The sequence below is a fragment of the Crocodylus porosus genome, unplaced genomic scaffold (genome assembly GCF_001723895.1).
Source record: "Crocodylus porosus isolate Cpor-Errol unplaced genomic scaffold, CroPor_comp1, whole genome shotgun sequence".
Classification (NCBI taxonomy): Eukaryota; Metazoa; Chordata; order Crocodylia; family Crocodylidae; genus Crocodylus; species Crocodylus porosus.
Genome location: NW_017728886.1, coordinates 180,498,473 through 180,516,254, shown reverse-complemented (window position 1 = coordinate 180,516,254; position 17,782 = coordinate 180,498,473). Strand labels below are relative to the sequence as shown.

At 41.1% G+C, this 17,782-nt stretch overlaps 1 protein-coding gene across 3 annotated transcripts in view; it reads right to left on the bottom strand.

Moving 5' to 3' along the window:
- PPP4R1 (protein phosphatase 4 regulatory subunit 1) overlaps nt 1-17,782 on the bottom strand; it is a 72,868-nt gene that overhangs the window by 44,586 nt on the left and 10,500 nt on the right. Inside the window, exons 1-2 of one of the 3 annotated variants that reach the window (XM_019545998.1) lie at nt 6,949-6,966; nt 785-920 (exon numbers count right to left, since the gene is read on the bottom strand). In XM_019545998.1, coding sequence (XP_019401543.1) covers nt 785-843 — 59 coding nt within the window. In that variant the 5' untranslated portion in view covers nt 844-920; nt 6,949-6,966. Of the gene's footprint in view, nt 1-784; nt 921-6,948; nt 6,967-17,782 lie in introns of those variants that run through there. The other 2 variants (XM_019545982.1, XM_019545988.1) reach the window with 2 other exon arrangements.

Here is a 17,782-nt window from a genome sequence, read left to right as displayed (position 1 = left end):
GTCCCGGGATTCGCTCGAGAAGCATCTATGGATGCACGCCAGCATTTTGGTCGCTTTACTAGCCGCAGCATCGCATTGGAGGCTCATGTTCATATCAGGCATTGTAAAAATTTTCAGCATCTTTAAAAATCAAGCCAAATGTTTTTACGTGGATTTAAAAAGACCCCTTCAGCATTAAGTAACAAACATTGTAGAATGCCTGATGTGACTACACAAACTCCTGAAGTGACGAGACTTGTTTTCTTGCATTACCAGAAACAAAACCAGGACTGAAAAACAATAAACCAGGAACATAGATCTACAAAATGTAAAATTTGTTTTAATAACTGAAAATGGCAATGACCCCAGCGAGCTGAGGTGTGCTGAGAACCGGCACATCACAAAATTGGTAGGATTCCTTGTTTGCAGATGCCAGTGCACTGAATATGTACCTAATACAACTTTTCCAAAAAGCTATGGATAAACAAAACTACTATATAAAAGTGTTAATGGAAAGAGGAGTATATGCAACAACTTTTAATACAGTGCTCTTTATGATCCCTAAAAACAAAACAAAACAGGTAATAGTATTTTCTGCTACCTTGCTTTTTTGGAGAGGTAGGAGAAGATGGCATTGCAGGCAGACAGACTGAGAGGAGTCTTAATGTAAGAAATTGTACCTAAACATGTATTTTTAAAAGAAAATACATTTACATTTCACACACATGAACTCTATAGTTAAATATTTAAAACATATGAACCTCCCACATGCACACTGTTACTTACACAGAACAAAAGAGCGTACCTGTTAAATATGTTCTCGCTTGCAGCGTATTTGTCCAGTCTTCCCAAAGGCGTCAACATTTCATCTTGTGAGACAAAGTCCAGGGCTGAAGGTATAATAATCACATCAGACTCTGAGCTGTAGTCATCCACACCAACTAGCAGAGACATCAGAAATATTCCTTATAATCACAGTACTTGAACACTAAAATGATGCCCATTGTTTTTCTGAGACAAGCAAGTCTAGGCAAGAATCCATCTCTGAGGTATATACTGAACCAAAAAAAAAACAACACACACAAATTTTCCACTACAGCAGTTTTCTTCCCATAAAGCCTTTTTTATATAGTTCAACAACTACTCCAAAAAGGCATCTGGCCCAATTTATGTGCAATATGTTCCAGTGTCCCAAGTACAAAATTTCACAAACGTCTAAAGTAACTGAGGTTATACAACATTTCCATTTGTTTGTCATGTAGCCAGATAGTTCATTAGCTTTTTAAAATATCTTCATAAAACTCTTAACTACAGCTGTCAACAGGAAAATAGTGCATCTCTCGACTGAAATCCACGCAATTGAAAAGAACCTCTAATAAATACAAAGCAAAGCAAACACACATTAAAAAAAAAAACCCATGCAAACAAATACCAAGTTAGAAAATATCAAGCATCTCAGAGACTCAGTTGAGCAAAGCTGAACCAGTGTCCCCCCAGAATTTAAAAAGTTGGGTCCTACTTTTAACCTTATTTTTCCCCCTCCAGGAAAAACCTCATTTCACCGATTAATTTACGCTGTCCTAGTACAATGACAAGCAACACCATACAAAGACACACTGCTCCCATTCCACATGCTAGTTCCTGAATGTGAAGCAGCACAGCTGCCTTAGTACACACAGCCTACTACTGTATGCACAGCACCACACTAAGGTTACTAGAATATTTTCAATTGGGAAGCAGCATTCACAAAATAGGCACGGTGCTTACCACTGTGCAATATAAATTCCCAGTTGAGGCTCAGAAGCTTTACCAAAAAACATTCTGACACATTTATTCTATATAGACTACATATATGAACCGACTGCCATGCACATCCACTCAATTCAATAAAAAGCTCAAGAGGTACACACATCCACATTCAACCTCAATGAAGCCATTAAGCCTTTCCTCACTGACTCAAGTTCTAATCGTTCCAAGCATATTACTCCTCCAAACTACTTGAAAACTCAATACAATACATAAAAAGGAACCAATTTTACTTATCTGTATATTTCCTCTGACTTTAAAATAGTACCACTCCTACTTGTGAGACTGTAAGATAGAGCCCCCAAGTCACACGTCTGCCCCTATAGGTCTGATATGCTATCGTATAACTGCATCTAGTCTGACTATACAAGTTCTGCCACACTATATTTCCAAGATGGAAGCCTCAATTTATAGCTTAGAATAGGGGTACTCAACCTCCAGCCCGTGAGCCAAATGTGGCCCTGCGAAGCCTTGGAATCTGGCCTACGAGGCTCCAAAGGGGTCAGAAAATTCGGCAGCAGTGGATATACTGCCCCTCTTCCCTGCTGCCAAAATCCCAAACTGCATGTGGTGGATCAGAGCTGGGCCACAACCTGCTCCCTGCACAGCCAGATCAGGGTCAAGCCACATCTCCTTCCCTTTACCCAGTTGGGTTGGGCCTAAGCCATGCCCCCTCCCCCTGCGCAGCTGGTTCAGGGCCAACCCATGCCCCCTTCTCCACCCCTCCCCACAGGTCCAGGCCAGTCCATCCTCCCTGCCTCCTTGCAGGTCCAAGCCCACCCCCTCTTCCCTCCACCCAACCAGGCTGGGGCTGACCAAACCTCCTCCTACCTCCACAGGTAGTTCAGAGCCAGGCCACACTCCCTTCCCCCCACCCCGCAAAACTGGATCAGGACCGGGTTGTACACCCTCCCCACCTCCCACAAGCTGGGTCAAGCCCCTCTCCCCCACACAGCTAGATTGGGGATGAGTTGCCCCCAACCCTCCTCCACACAGCTGAATGAGTCCCTGGCTGCACCTGCTCCAAATGACCGATTGAGTCCACTGACTGGATCCAGCCTGCAGAGGAACCAAACACTGCCCATCCAGCTTACAGGACAAAAAGATTGAGCACTATTGGTCTAGAAGTATTTTTTTTAAATGAAAGAAAAACTGCCACTCCTCTCCACTCATCTGTTATAAAATTAAACTAAAAGATATGAGTTACGTTTTTAGACATGCCTCTCTCCCTCTGGAAAATTTTCAATGCTTCATATGCAGGCATCTCTGATTTTCCACAGAATATTTACATTTGTTTCAAAATGTATTTTTCCTTAATACTACACTTTTTCCTATACACTTACAGAACCTTTTCAGATTTAGAAAGTGTGTATATTCAAGACCACCAAGTAAAATATGCTATCCTGGTACAATGACAGATAACACCATTAGTTGTGAGTAGACAGAACTCCACCAAGATGACCAGGCTACTTTAATTATATTTCCATTCACTAGAAATAAATCCTATCCTTAAAAAAAAAAGACAAAATGATCAAAACCTACAGTAGCAAGTAGTCAAATGTATGCCGTTTTTAAGAAAACTGAGATGGAAAGTGAAAGAAGTAAGATTTGTGCAAGTGGGCAGCTAGAGAGATAGGGTAGAAAGGCAGTGGAAAACTTGCTGGGTAGAAAGGATAGAGGTTAGCAACTGGTAAGTGTTGGAAACAGTGAAACAGGAGGAGGAAGAAAAATATGTGCCAGAAGTGCAATAAGGCTAGGTGGAGAATAATGAACTACCATATTTACCTGAATCTAAGACAACCCTGAATTTAAGACGACCCCCTCCAATAATTAGATTCCATATATGGGAAATGTATAAATTTGTTACAATTTTCTAAATACAGAATCTAATTATTGGAGGATCATCTTTAATTCATCCTTCCCACCACTGCAGTGGGGAGAAAGTAGGAAGCAGGTAGTGAGGGGAGGTCAAGTAGCTTGCCTCCTACTCATGCCTGCCCCACTCCCACTGCATCAGGTCCCAACCTTCCCTAGCCTCTGCTTCCCACCCCCTGCAGCCACTGCTCTGTGCCAGCAAGCTTCATCCCCATTCTAACCCAAGGCATGTAGCATGGCCCCACCCTGGCCCCATAGCAGCCATGCGGGCTGCACACTACAGCTACAGAACCAGGCTGAGGCTGTGCTCAGTGCCCCAGGCTGCAAGGTGAACCGAGCCTGTCAGCGAAGTGGGGAAAGGAGAAAGGCAGATGGGAGAGCAGATGTATATGGGAAGGGAGAGATGGGGTAGAAGAGGTTGTAGAGGGGAGACAGGGCTGGCACCCAAGCCACAGCAGCCTTCTGCCCACTACCACCTTCATACTCAGTTGTAAAATTAGGTACCTTTTCCCCCATGCCAAACTGGGGGGGGAAGGGGCCAGGATTTATCTTAGAATAGAGTAAATACAGTACTCATCAGGAGAACTCAGACATCAGTATTGTAAAACAAGGGGTTACAGCACTAAGCAAAAGCACTTAGCAACCCTGTTTGTATACGTGTTTGAAGAGGACTAAGGTGTCTGAGATAAAGAGTTTATTTTGAGAATATGGCCATATCTTCATAGGGAGGAGGGTGGATAAAGGTGCATCATTAAGTTAACTCAAAGTAAAGACCTACTAAAAACAAGACAGGCTGTGGTTTTCATATGAGCTAAAATATGGCTCCCCCTCATATAATTTGATTCTACCTGTTAACTCACATAAAACTCGCAAGCTGCTCTGCCTTCATTATGACTTAATTCAAGTTTACCAACTAAGGACTAAGGAATACACCCTTTTTCATTAAGGAGGATGCCAGTGATGAGAGAGATACAGAGTTAAAACAATTAGAAAAAATAATACTGCAACAACCATTTGTGGTTATGCTGGTACTGTTCTTTCATGAAAAGAGTAATACCAGTACAGCTACATAATCATGCTAATTTTTAATTTTGTACAGCTGAATCAAGATAAATAACTGTAGGTAGACAAACACTGTTTCATGTCAAGTGACATTTGCCACTTCTGTATTGCTATGTATAAGTTTTAAGAGATGCCTTACTACCTAGGATCCTAGGTGTGGTTTTGGCGAATTAAAAAAAAAAAAAAGCCTCTTGGAAGGATCCAAATCACACGCAACTGAATAAAGAGAGAAAGTGTGAGCTCTTGTAAATCTGTTTAGTAAGTGCCTATACAGCACTTTATACCTGTAATGCAAGCCATCAAAATAAGTACAAAGAACTATGGAAATGTGTTACTGACACAAGAGTCAAGATTATTTAGAATTACAGAACTTTGCTAGACCTCAATTTATTTGCTAATCACAAAAAAGAGAGAGAAGAATCTTTGCAGCAACCCTGATTTACTGAAGCACAAATGAATTTCTAAAACCATCCAAAGCCTCCTTCAGAAGCTTTGTCTTGGCGTTTCATTTTCAGAACCACCATATTCTTAACAGTCCCTAAGCTCTCTTTTCTCCATGTTGACCCAACAGGGTACAACACTTTTCTTTATTTACAATGGTTTAATTTGCATGATTTGCTACAGGTTTAGGGAATTTTATCAAAAGTAGCTGGCAGAGTTCACCAATCTTCCGGTAACAGAAGGCAGCCAATGATAGCAAGGGATAAGCTGCAATTCCCTTTGTATTTGTCTCACTTTGTCCGGAAAGAACAAAGAGATAGCCTCAGGGACAAATGCTGCTGTCTGAAAGGTATCTCAAGAGCGCCTTGCTGTGATGCAGAGACACCTTTGCTAGCTGAAAAATCATATACAGCTTACTAGGTAGGAGTTTTGGTCCAATGAGCAACAGAAAAGTTCATACACCAGTATAACTAGCAATGAAGCAACTTTGTAGGGGCAATGGGTGTGAAAAGGGAGGATAAATCTGCCTGATCTCCATGTCTCCAAACCCTGCCATCTCCCTACTCAAGCTGTATGTATTTAGTTCTCAAGAACAACTTGCTCTCACTAGGCCTGTGCTCCTGGTGAAAGTCTATTTGGTTAAACACACTCACCAGCCACTGCTTTGAGTCAGCTATTCCAGGAGTGCATGAGGAACCACGCACAATCACTGCAAGGACTCTAGCTAATGGTCCCTACTTCTCCATAAGTACTGTTAGAATATCTATCATTTTGATGTGCAAATGCTTTTGAACAACTCCAGCGAGAGTCAAGTGTTCATCCTGTTCTCTGCTTCAAGAACCAGACTTCAGAAACTGTCCTTATACGGAAGAATTTGAGAACTTTGCTTCTTCTCCCCACAGTTCTACTTGACATTTTCAAATCTCACACTGCTTTGGTGACAGGCCAGAAACTAAACAGCGGTCTCCAACATTTTCAAGAAGGAGATCACCTTCGGCATTTAAAAACAACCTAAGATCTACAGTGTGCTGCTGCCACCCCCTCCCCCCACCCAGCAGGTAAGTCTGTGGGGAGGGAAGTCAGAGGGTGGGAGGGGGGAGAGGGGGGCACATCAAGACAGAGGGAGAAAAAAATATTTGGGGGTGCACCTCCCCAGCAGTTAAGTCCCACCCATCCAGGGCCCCACTCAACCTACCCCTGCTACTGCCTCTACACCACTGAAGCTCCCACAGTGAGGGACAGTCTAGCCCCCACCCCTTCCCTCCCCCATGGACTGACCTGCTGGGCTGGGGTGCATGCATGCATGCAGACACTCAGCCCCCCACCCCAAACTCAGATGGACTCCAAGAGGCTCTGAGATCTACCAGTGGATCTGATCCATTGTTTGGTAACCACTGAACTAAAGGGAAGATAGTCAGAGGACAGTGGTGCTGCAACAGCATAGCACAAGCATGGAAAAAACAAGTTCTAACTACAGTAGTATGTATACCACACAGCTTAAAACAGTGCTATCCCAGTTTTCTATGCTACAGTAAACAGTCAGACATGCATTCTAACATGGCTGTTAACAGCTACCATGGATGCCGTGTCCTTGTGTTAGGGAAGCATATTAATCCAGTTCCAGGTGAAGACATGCAAGAAAGCTCTTCTGGTTTATAAGACCTGCAATACCACCTTCATGTGCATTTAAGGGAAACGTGTTATTGAAAATGGTTTACAGTAAATGTTTGCTGTAAGTGTTAATGAAAATAGTTTTAGCATAGATCAGACAAAATAGTTTAATACCTTTTCAGAAAGCATGCTTGAAGCATGATGAAAACCTGTGTGAAACATGGTTAAATGTAACCTGAAAAAGAAGAAAACAAAGTACTGGGCTTACTCTTTGCTTCTTAATGATATAAAAAGATAGCTTGAGACTTTTATGGGGTCTTCTCTCTTAATAAAAGTGGTGTGCAAGTGAGGAAAGAGGTTCTTACTGGTCTGTTATCCAAATCCAAGTCTATCCTAAACTCTGGTTGCTCAACATCCTACCAAAGTTAACACATACCAGAATCTGTCATCAACAGTACCCACAAGGGAATGATGTGGCTGCTATCCCATACAGCATGATAACCAGGTACCAAATCACAGCATGGTTAACTGGACCTTTGGGACAAGTCTGGAGTGGAATGCAAATTCATGACTATGGATCTGTAGCAAAACGTTCACTGTTTTAACATGAACCCTTATCAAAGCTTTATCTACCTTAAAATATACAAAAGCAATTAGAAAAAAATACTTAGATTACTGTAAGAGATTCTATTAAAATACATTAAATAATTTAAGTCAGAGTCTGAATTCTGTTTTCATGAAATAATTTAATACTTACACCAAACCGGCAAAGAAAAAATGCTGTGTTATAGTTCATTTTTTCAAGACCTCTCTTCTCCTCCTTCAATTAAGGTGCCAAATCTGGAAATATGTATTCTTTAACACCCCGAAAGGATTTGTTCCTTTGAAGTGAAGAATGAGAAAGAGGTACCCCTTTCAGTCTTTTATTTTATATCATAAAGTAGGGGAGGAAACAAAATATTTTTAACATCTTTGCAGAGAAAATGTAAACTTTAATTTGGCACTGTAAACTGAAACCATGTTTGATTCAGGTTAGTAGGCAAGTTAGCTGTAACCAGTTCCTCTATCATGGTTGTATTTGTAGTACCAAGAGGACTTCTTTTCCACTCTACCTTGACTATTTCTTTCTGCAGTTGCAGAAAGAAACCCTAAATAGAATTATTTAGAGTAACTCTATAGAACCCAAGATACACATTTTAGTGTGTTTTAAATACAAACAGTATTTAATCAATATCTGCACTGATTTAGCACAGCACTCTGCACTCCTCCTTGATCATACTTGGGACCTATATGGATACAAATTAGATTTAACCCCTTCTCAATGTGTGCTTATATTTCCGAATGTCAAAATACCTGATCATTCATTTCACTTATACGACCTATAACTACTAAGAGTGAAAAATGTTCCTAAGTGCCTTGCCATACACTGACGATTTCTTGGAATCATTCACATTAGCAGTTGAACAATAACATGGAACATCTAATTAAGGTGAATGAGGTTGGCAATAAGTTACATTGTTCTCCAAGGATCACAAAGTACGCTGTGCATTCAAATGGTTTCTTGTTAGACTTTTTTTTGTAATGTTGCATACAGAACACCACTATCTTGGGATAGCTATGAACGCAAGTTTTTCTCTTGGAAAAAGTAATTCCACAAAGCAGTCAAGTTGTAGAACATTTTTCAGTATCGGGAGGAATAAGGAAAGGGGGTAATCTCTTGTCATATTAAAACTGTTGAGGTTCCTGGTTTTTGCTCTCAGCCACATGCAAAGCTCTTGAGGACCAACATGGTTCACTACAAAGCATTGTAACTTTCCTGCCTCAGTTCTTGTGCCAAGTGAACATAAAATGAGTTTGACAGAGAAATCTAGCAAGACATGTAATTTTTCCCATCTTTAAAAGCAAACAAAAAAGGATAAGGATAAAATCTGTTGACCTAAAATGAAATGTAGGCAAGCCCTGAATATCCACAAGAGGAAGTTGACTGAATAGCTACCTCTGAATAAGTAATTCTGCAACTACTCTTTTGGAATATCTCCCTGGGGAGAGCCTAGATTGAGGGTCCACCTAGGGAGCCACTCCAGAATAAGAAGCAGGAAGCACCACAAAAATGCTGACTTCTCTGGATATGACAAACTCGGGAAGATTTTACAATTTTAATGATAGCTGTTTCACATGTATTTATTATTCCTAGGTTAACACTGAAATGTCATTATACAAGTTACTGATTTTCTGTTTCAAGATAAGCTTCACTATATGAAAGTCAATATAAACACCTTGTTTACTGAGCAACCAGATAGAATAAAACAATATGCCTGTTCATTCGATATTTAGCATTTACTTCAGGGTAATTCTGACCATTTAGTCTTTACTTTTCCATTTCTAAATAATTAAACTCAAATCTATAATACATTATGATTCATGGTAACCTTTTTTAATCCCAAACGGATGAAAACTTGTTTCCTGACCTTACCCACACATTCACTGAACCATTGCACATTCTACTTCTACTATCTGAAGCACTCTCCTTCTAATATCTGAAATATGATTCTAGACTGGGTCCACACAATTCAGATATCTAAGAAGCTCCTGTATCCTGTTTCAGTCTTCAGTATGGGCTGGAACATACAACCAGGCTAAACAAAAAGGGAGCCAGTTACATGCATATATATCCTGACAAGTTGGTTTTGTAGTTTCAGGCAGGAACACTGCATAATGCTCCTTGAATGCAAGGGTGGAGGGGAGGTAGGTCAATTCATCTAATCCATTAGGAACACTTTCAGGTAGCCCTCATATTGGCCTTACCTATAAATAAATTATTTAACCTCTGTTGTAGTAACAATTTCAAATAAACAGAGAATAGACATTACTAGCTAGCCAGCAAAGCAACATTAGAGCCACGTTTGACAGTGTCTACACTAACTTTTTTTCTTCAGTATTCCTTCACTGTCTAGTGCCAGTGACTGCAGGTAATGATAGTTACAACAGCAGTGTAGACCAGGAGTCAGCAACCTTTCACTAGCAGTGGGCCAACACCTGCAACCCGGACACTGCCAATCCCTTGCCATTGACTCAACCTTCCCTACTCTGCACAAAGGGCTATTCTCTTGCCCCCCTAATGCAGCCTCCACTGAAAAACAGGCTGCCGAATATCATGGCAAGGGGTGGTTTCAAGTGACCTACTCAGCAACAATGGTAAGCAGAGGATATGCTTAGGGGGCAAGAGAGAAGCCCTCCACATAGAACAGGTACAGCTGGAGCAGCAGGAGGAAACTGGCATACCTGTAGTAAAATATGGATCAAATCTGACAGCTGGGGTGGCAGAAGGGGACTGGTGCATGGTTAACAGACATCAGCCAGATCAGACATTTGCGGACGAGATCCAATCTCTACAGCCAATGGGCCACAGGCTGCCAAACTCTGCTGTAACCCATCCTGGCAATGGGTTAGATCAGGGATGTTAAACCCCTGGCCCACAGGACAAATCTGACTCTTGCTGACTTGCCATCCGAATCTAAATGTGGCATGGAAGGTGGCACAGGGCTCTAGTCCCGGTGCACAGGACTGAGCGGGTCTCTGTAACCCTGTGCTGCCTCTAATTTCATGCATATGGGGCTGGGTGCAGCCCGCACGGTTTAGATCCTGGGGGGTGAGGTCGAAATCTGGCACACAAACTGGCCCCATGCCATTCATTTGGCCCACAGAGCCAAAACGCTGAGTACCACTAGGTTAGATGACACTGTTTACAGATTACAGAATTTAAACCCAGGCCTGTCTGGCCTGTGTAGAAAGAAACCAGAGTGCTGTAGTCACATTACTGAATAAGTCTATAATCTTGTGCAGGCAACAGCAATCAAATTCAAATTTGACAACTCAGAATATACCACTCACTTCTACACAGGAAAACTAAGCTAGTTTAAACATGTTCAGGCACTATCAAATTATTCTTTGTCCCAACACTCCTTTACCTATCATCTCATCACCCAACATTGCTAACTATAGTGTAAAATGCACCTTACTATTTTTGACCAAGAACTTGCCTCTAATGTTCTAGTTTTTGTAAGTCATAAACTTTAGTTGCATAAACTTGGAAAGAAAGGCAGTTCAGCATAGCATGAGCAATCCCCATTTTAGGGGTAAAAGGATCAAACTAACATGCAACATAATATTTCTTTTTAATTCCGTTTATTCTAAACAAAAATAAAACTCACCATTTTCACCTCTCAGCAATGCTTACTTATTCAGTCCTCACTTAACACTTTCACTTCTGTACTGTACTTATAAAACCACTTTTGCAATTGTCCCAAATTATTCTACTGTATTTTCTCACATATCATTCACACCCATAAATAAAACATGGATGTTGTCTTTGGAAGGCAGAATGTAGGAAAAAAAGATTTTAGTTATGGCCAGCTGTGACACAGAGAAACTCCTTCTGACAACAAAGCATGCTGAGAGAGAATGGCATCCCAGGATACAGTATGGGTGAGGCAGCAGAAGCTTCCTGGTGTTACAGGACAGGAAGGCTAGGCCCCAGACCAGAGATTGGCAACATTTTTGGCCACAGTGGCAAAAACACCACAACCCTGACCCATGCCTCAACTCGACATGCCAGGGCAGTTCACGGGAGAGCCATGAGGGGCCCAATCCTTACTGCTGACAGCAGCTACATGTGTACCACCACGGCGTTCCAAGCAAAATGGCCTTGCGTGCCATGCTCTGGCTGTCATGTTGGGATTTGTTGCCTTCTCCCCCCACCACAATCCACATGAGTCATGGCATCTATTTGCTAACTCTACTCTGCTTCTATTTGGAGGGGGAGGAGAGAACAATACAACCTCCTTGCTTAAGACAATTCATCTGAATTTTCGAAGGACGATTCTAGGGCAGGGATGGGCAATTATTTTGAGCACAGGGCCACCGATTGAGTTCTGGCAAGCCATCGAGGGCCGCATAACAGGCAGCCAGGGCAGATAAATACAGTAAAAGCTCTGTTAACAGGCATCCATGAGAATTGGGGGGTGCTGGGTAATCAAATATGCCAGTTATCTGAGAGGTATTTTGTTCAAAAAAGAAACTAAGCCTTCATTTTAAACTGTGATATAATAACTTTCAATATGACATTTTAACTATGATATAACAACTTTTAATATTTTAACTACATTAAACTTAAAATATTTTAACTATGATATAAGGAATAATAAAGAAAACAGTATACTGTACTATTACTGCCTCTCAGCTGCTTCTGAAAGCTCTGCTTTGGAGTGTGCCTCTTCTTGAGGCTCATCAACATCAATATCTGATTCTTGACACAAGCTGCAGAAGCTCTTTGAAGCAACCTGCGAATGTCTGCCTGCCTGCAAGTCAGTTGCATTTTTTTTCAGGAAATTGTTGTGAACAACATGAAGTTGCATCACTTCCTGAGCAGAATAAGAAGACTGCTGCTCAGCAAATCTCACAAATGCTTCCAGACATTGTGCAGCAGTAGCCCAAGCCACTTTAGTATCTTCACTGTGGTTGTCTTCTTCTGGGTCTTGTTCAGGTGCAGTAGATCTATCAGGATGCACAACCTTTTCTATAATTTCAGCATCAGTAAGGGTTTGTGCAGCATCAAGGTCTTGATCAATGTTCACCCACTCTTCAAGTTCAGTATCTTTGAGTTTAGTGAGTGGGTTAGTGGGGTCAGCATTTTGAAGGACATCAAGAATCTCTTTTAATGATTCTTTTTTATGTCTCACATTGAAACCTGCAAATTCTTCATCAGAAGATCACTATGCAAACATCACTGCTGCCCACAATTTTCTCCAAGCCTTCCTTAAAGCTGTATCCTTCACAGCACACCAGGCACATGCCACATTGAAAATTGCATCCTTAATGGTATACTGTGACTGAAATTCTTGGAGACTGCCTTCATAGTTGAGTAGCTTCCTCATAAAATCCCTTCTGTAGACGGATTTCAGGTTTCCGATAATCCCCGGATCCATAGGCTGTATGGCTGAGGTGACATTTGCAGGCAGGAAGATGGTAAAAATATTTCCAGATACTAACTCTGCTTCAGGAGGGTGAGCTCGACAGTTATATAAAATAAGAATAACTTTTGTGTCTTCTGGCTTTCCAAGTTTCTTCAGATGCTCTTTCACTGCTGGTACAAAGACACGGTAAAACCAGTACAAAAATATTTCCTTGTCCATCCATTCATTAGGTTGGTGCCTTGTACTCAACATGTAGATACCCTTGAAAGCTCTTGGTCACCTGAATTTTCCAACCACTAGCAACTTGATTTTGTGTGTGCCTGCTGCATTTGCGCACATAAGTACAGTCAGGTGGTCCTTACTCTGCTTAAAACCAGCTGCACCAACCTCACCTGTACCAGTCAGGGTAGAAGCTGGCAAACAATGCCAAAAAAGGCCAGTTTTCATCAGCGTTGTAGAGCTGCTCTGGGGATACGTCATACTCCACAACCAATTTCTGGAAAAATCCACAATATTTTTCAGTAGCCTCATGATCAGCAGATTTTTTTTTCTTCAGACACATCAAGCCTTCTGATACCATGGCGAAGTTTGAAGCAAGACAACCATCCATCTGAAAAAACACAGGCCTCGGTCATTCCCATTTGTTGATAGAAGTCTTTTGCTTTTTTGATCAGCACTGGGCCAGAAATTGAAGCTCCCTCTGAATGTTTTAAGGTAAACCATTCATACAATATCTTGTCTAATTGTTCCAGTTTTGGTTTGTGCAGAGTATGGCATTGCTCAATGAATTTACTTGTCTCAGAATTCATCACGCACTGGAGTAACTCTGCTCTCTGTGCCTTGATGTCATAGATGAGCTGACCCTGAATTCCTGCATCAACTTGTTCCTGTTTTCTCCTTTTTTCAGGCACTTAATTATGTCCAATTTCTGGATAATCGTCAAAACAACATGCTCTCGCTTCTGTCCTCTGGTTGTTGATGGAGTATTGGTAGCCATAGTTGCAGGATGGGCGAGATATTCAGCAATATTGTGCACAGGCACAAGCTCAACGCGATCACAATGGCGGATGAGACTGCCGCTAGGGACACCACTCAGCTGCATCCCGAACAGCAAGACGGTGTCTGTGACAGATGCCAATTAATAGAGAATTCTGGATGATAAAGTGCCAGATAACGCATCTTTTACTGTATTAATTTTCTAAATTTTTCGGGGCCCCACGGGCCAAATAGAATGACCTGGCAGGCCACATCTGGCCTGCAGGCCACATTTTTCCCACCCCTGTTCTAGGGGAAAGGGTGCATGCTATATGCAAGTAAATATGGTACATAATAAGAAACAGATTCCAATGAAGTGTTAAAAATCCTGGTTTATAGAGGGTTTTAATTAACATATTTAAGCATGCACTATAGTAATATGCTGTTGCAGACACAGATGAGTAGCAGGCACAGATGAATACCTCAGCTGCTAAAATTGACAAAATAAGGTACTTTGACAGAATCCTGGTGGCAAACCCCATTTTTATTCCTGTATTACTTGGGAAGCCAGTTTTTCCTTGCCAGTGCCGACCCGGTTCTGCCCAGGTGGGGTCCTGAAGCACTGTGTCAACTCAGGCACAGCACTAGCAGGCCAGGCGGGCCCCAGGTCAACCCTGGCCTGGGCCCACAGCTTCTCCAGCACCAGGTCAACCCGGTTGTAGCCAAGCAGCTCCTGCAGCACGTCAACCCAGGCACAGCACCAGGTCTGTAAAAATACTGCCCAGTGTTCGGCTTGTGTTTGCTTCTGTTTCTCTTTGTGCAGGATTGGGGTTCAACTTGTTACTGCTTGATAAAGATGTGTTACTAACAAGTTATTAACTCAATAAAAGTAAATCTTCTTGAAGATTATTCTCAAAAATGCCCATATTTTGTTGCTTTGATTAGTTTCCACTCTGGCTGATATCTTTTCCACATTTGATCTGTCGACTTGTGTTATGCTTCTTTCATTCATTGAGAAGTGAGTAGAAGCAAAAGTGTTTATTTTAGTCGAGTGTTTGGTATTATTTCATTCTTGCTTTTATATTGTTTTTATTTTGGATTTTAAACCACATTTCCAGACCCATTTCATTGTCACTTCCTGCAACTTCAAAGATCACATGACATCACTTCCTGATGTGCTACCACTTCCTATGAGGTCTTTGAATATGGCTTGCCGGCCCACTGCGTGATAAAAAGTTTGTGATCCAGCCCCACATTCAAAAAGGTTGGACACCCCTGGTATAAAACCACTACAGAAAGCAGCAGCAGGATTTGAATGAATGTAGAACTGGAAGGGAGACGTAGTTTCTATTTCTTGCTCTGCCAATAACCTGTTGTGACCGCAGCAAAGTCCCATTCCCATCATTAGTCTCTCTTGCCAATTTTATTTACAGTATTTTTTCACATACAGCATACCCACCCAGGAATAAGATAGGCAAATTAGTTTTTGAGCAGCAGAATGAAGAAAACTATCTTTTCTTGTAGTAAGTAACTCAATAATAACAGCAGGTAAGGAGCCAAGCTTGCTCATTGCTCAGCAGTTGCAATATGGAACATCTAAAGTACAAAAAGACTGTTTAAACAGTAAAACTGAGTTTAGTAATTACTCTGTATAAATGTGCTATTAAAACTGTCATTTTTCAATACAGAGCAACAGCATGTTTTGTTCTAAAACTTCTGAGGGACATAATGGATATATTTATCCATCCTGAACTCTTAATTCCTTTTAACCACATTCCACCCTTTCTGTATTATTTTAATCTATTCTTTTCTCATGATGGACCATCTTATGTTTGAATGCTCCAGACCAGAAAGTCCACAATGACAGTAGTAATATGAATAAAACTGCCTTTTTTTTAAACTTGTCACTACACTTTATGTCTATTTTAATCCAGGCAGAAGGCAGGGGTACCTTATAGACTAATGAAAGATGTGTAAGCTTTCATGATCACTCTGCTCATTTGAATACAGTAACATCTATTACAGCCTTAAACACTGATGCAGTTTAATTTGGTAGCACAGATTTGTTTCCCTCCTGGTTGTGTTTGTTTGTTTGCTTAACCTAAACACTGTAGCTAAAGTAAATATAAAAAATAATTACAAAATATACTAGAGACCAATCTCACTACCTGACCTGCCAGACCAAGACATCATTCATTGGTTATAAACACAGATCCCATTACCAAAACAGTCTAAAGATCAGTTTATAGGAAATCTGCTATTTCTCAAAATACAGAAGCAATTTGTCAATGTGAAAGAAATATGGAACATAAATATTAGAGGCTTAGGTAGATATTGGCAGGTCTTTTCTAAGAACTGGGACTGTGAATGCTGCACAATTTCTTTCAGCAAAGTTACAAGATAAATGGAAGTATGGTTCAGCTGTTTCCATGCTATAATCATCAAGACTTTGAATTCAGAAACCCGAATTCAGATCTCAGAGAAACTTCCTGCATTTTTCCTGCATTTGTGCAGAGGGGTGGATCAGATAACCCTTGAGCTTCCTTACAACTCCATGATTCTATAAATACAGGTCTTCAAGAGAAAAAGAGAGCCTTACAACAAATACCAAGCCAGCGCCCACCAAATTACCCTGGCACAAAAACTTGAGACTAACCATAGTCGGCTACTTTTTTGTAGAACATTTACATTCAGTGAACACATTTTTTATTGTTTTTGAAATAACGAGCAGAACAATAATTGGAGCTGCTAAAAGAACTGTGACATTCCTTCATCAAAAAAAAAAAAAATCAATAAGGAAGCAATGGAACTATGCAAGATTATTTTAGTGAAACAAGTGAAGCTAGAAATAGTCTGTTTTCCCCTGCTGCTTGTAAACAGCTTAGAAAATAACCAATTCTGTGCTACTCACTCATCATTAATATGGATAAGATCAGAACGAACTTTGTATCTGCAAAAACTGAAGTGACAATTTGGTTCAGAGAAAATTAAGAAAAAGAAAGTAAAAAAGACTAAGGGGTAAACTGTTATTTAATTTGCATTTTGTCTACAAACTTCCTTCCTTCCTGTCTAGATTTTTATGCCACACCCATCACCATGATATGCAAGCATGTTACTGTTTAGGTTTCTTTTTCCCTTCCCAAACAGTTTAATATTCCCAGTGTCTCTAAATGAAGACAAGCTGGCAAAGGACTAAACCAGACAAGACTCAGGAAGAGCAAAGCATTTAAAAAACAAACAAAAATAAAAAAGCTTCTTCCTATACAGCCTTCCCTACTGTCAAGGAAGTGAGTCTGCACTTTGGGTGCCTCTGCACTACAAAACACCATAACAGCAAAAAAACATTCAATTCCATCTTCAGCTGACCAAAAGATAGCACTAGATCCAATGCAACACAGTAATCCACACATTTATGGCTTGATCTTGCAACAGCAGTTCTGCCCGTAAACCAAAAGCCTGCCAGGCACAAAACCATGTAGGTGAAATTAGGCGGTACTTCAAGCTTGAACTAGCTGGCTTCCGTGATATGAAAATTGAGTGCTCCAGAGTTTGAGCTAGCTATGCTGTAGGGATGTAACAGCTTGAGTAACAACGATTCATCATCCAGTAATCGAATCATTGTCTTAATTCAAATACGGTCTTGCTAAATGGTCACTGTTCTTGCTCAAGCTAAGCTAGTTCAAGTACTGGAACTTGTGGCCTAACTTGAACTAACTGTTGCCATGAAGACACGATTTGCATTTAGGAAAGGAGCCGCGGCCGACAGATCCAGATGCCCATCTGTTTAGCTGCACTAATCACTTCGAAACGTCACCTCAAGGCTTCCCTCTCTGCACTTACATTCCAATTAATGTTTCAGGGACTCTTCCCAGCAGTCAAAGACCTTCATAGAATAGCCCAAGCTAAGAGATCCCCAGTGATCCTGGCTTTCCCTGATAAAAAAAACTGCAAATTCTCTAATAAATCCCCCAAGATCTGTGATTAAAATTAAAGGCCCCCCACAGCTCCCCCAGCCCTGCTGGTGTCCCTCACTCCCCACCCACAGCCCCCTGGCCCCACTC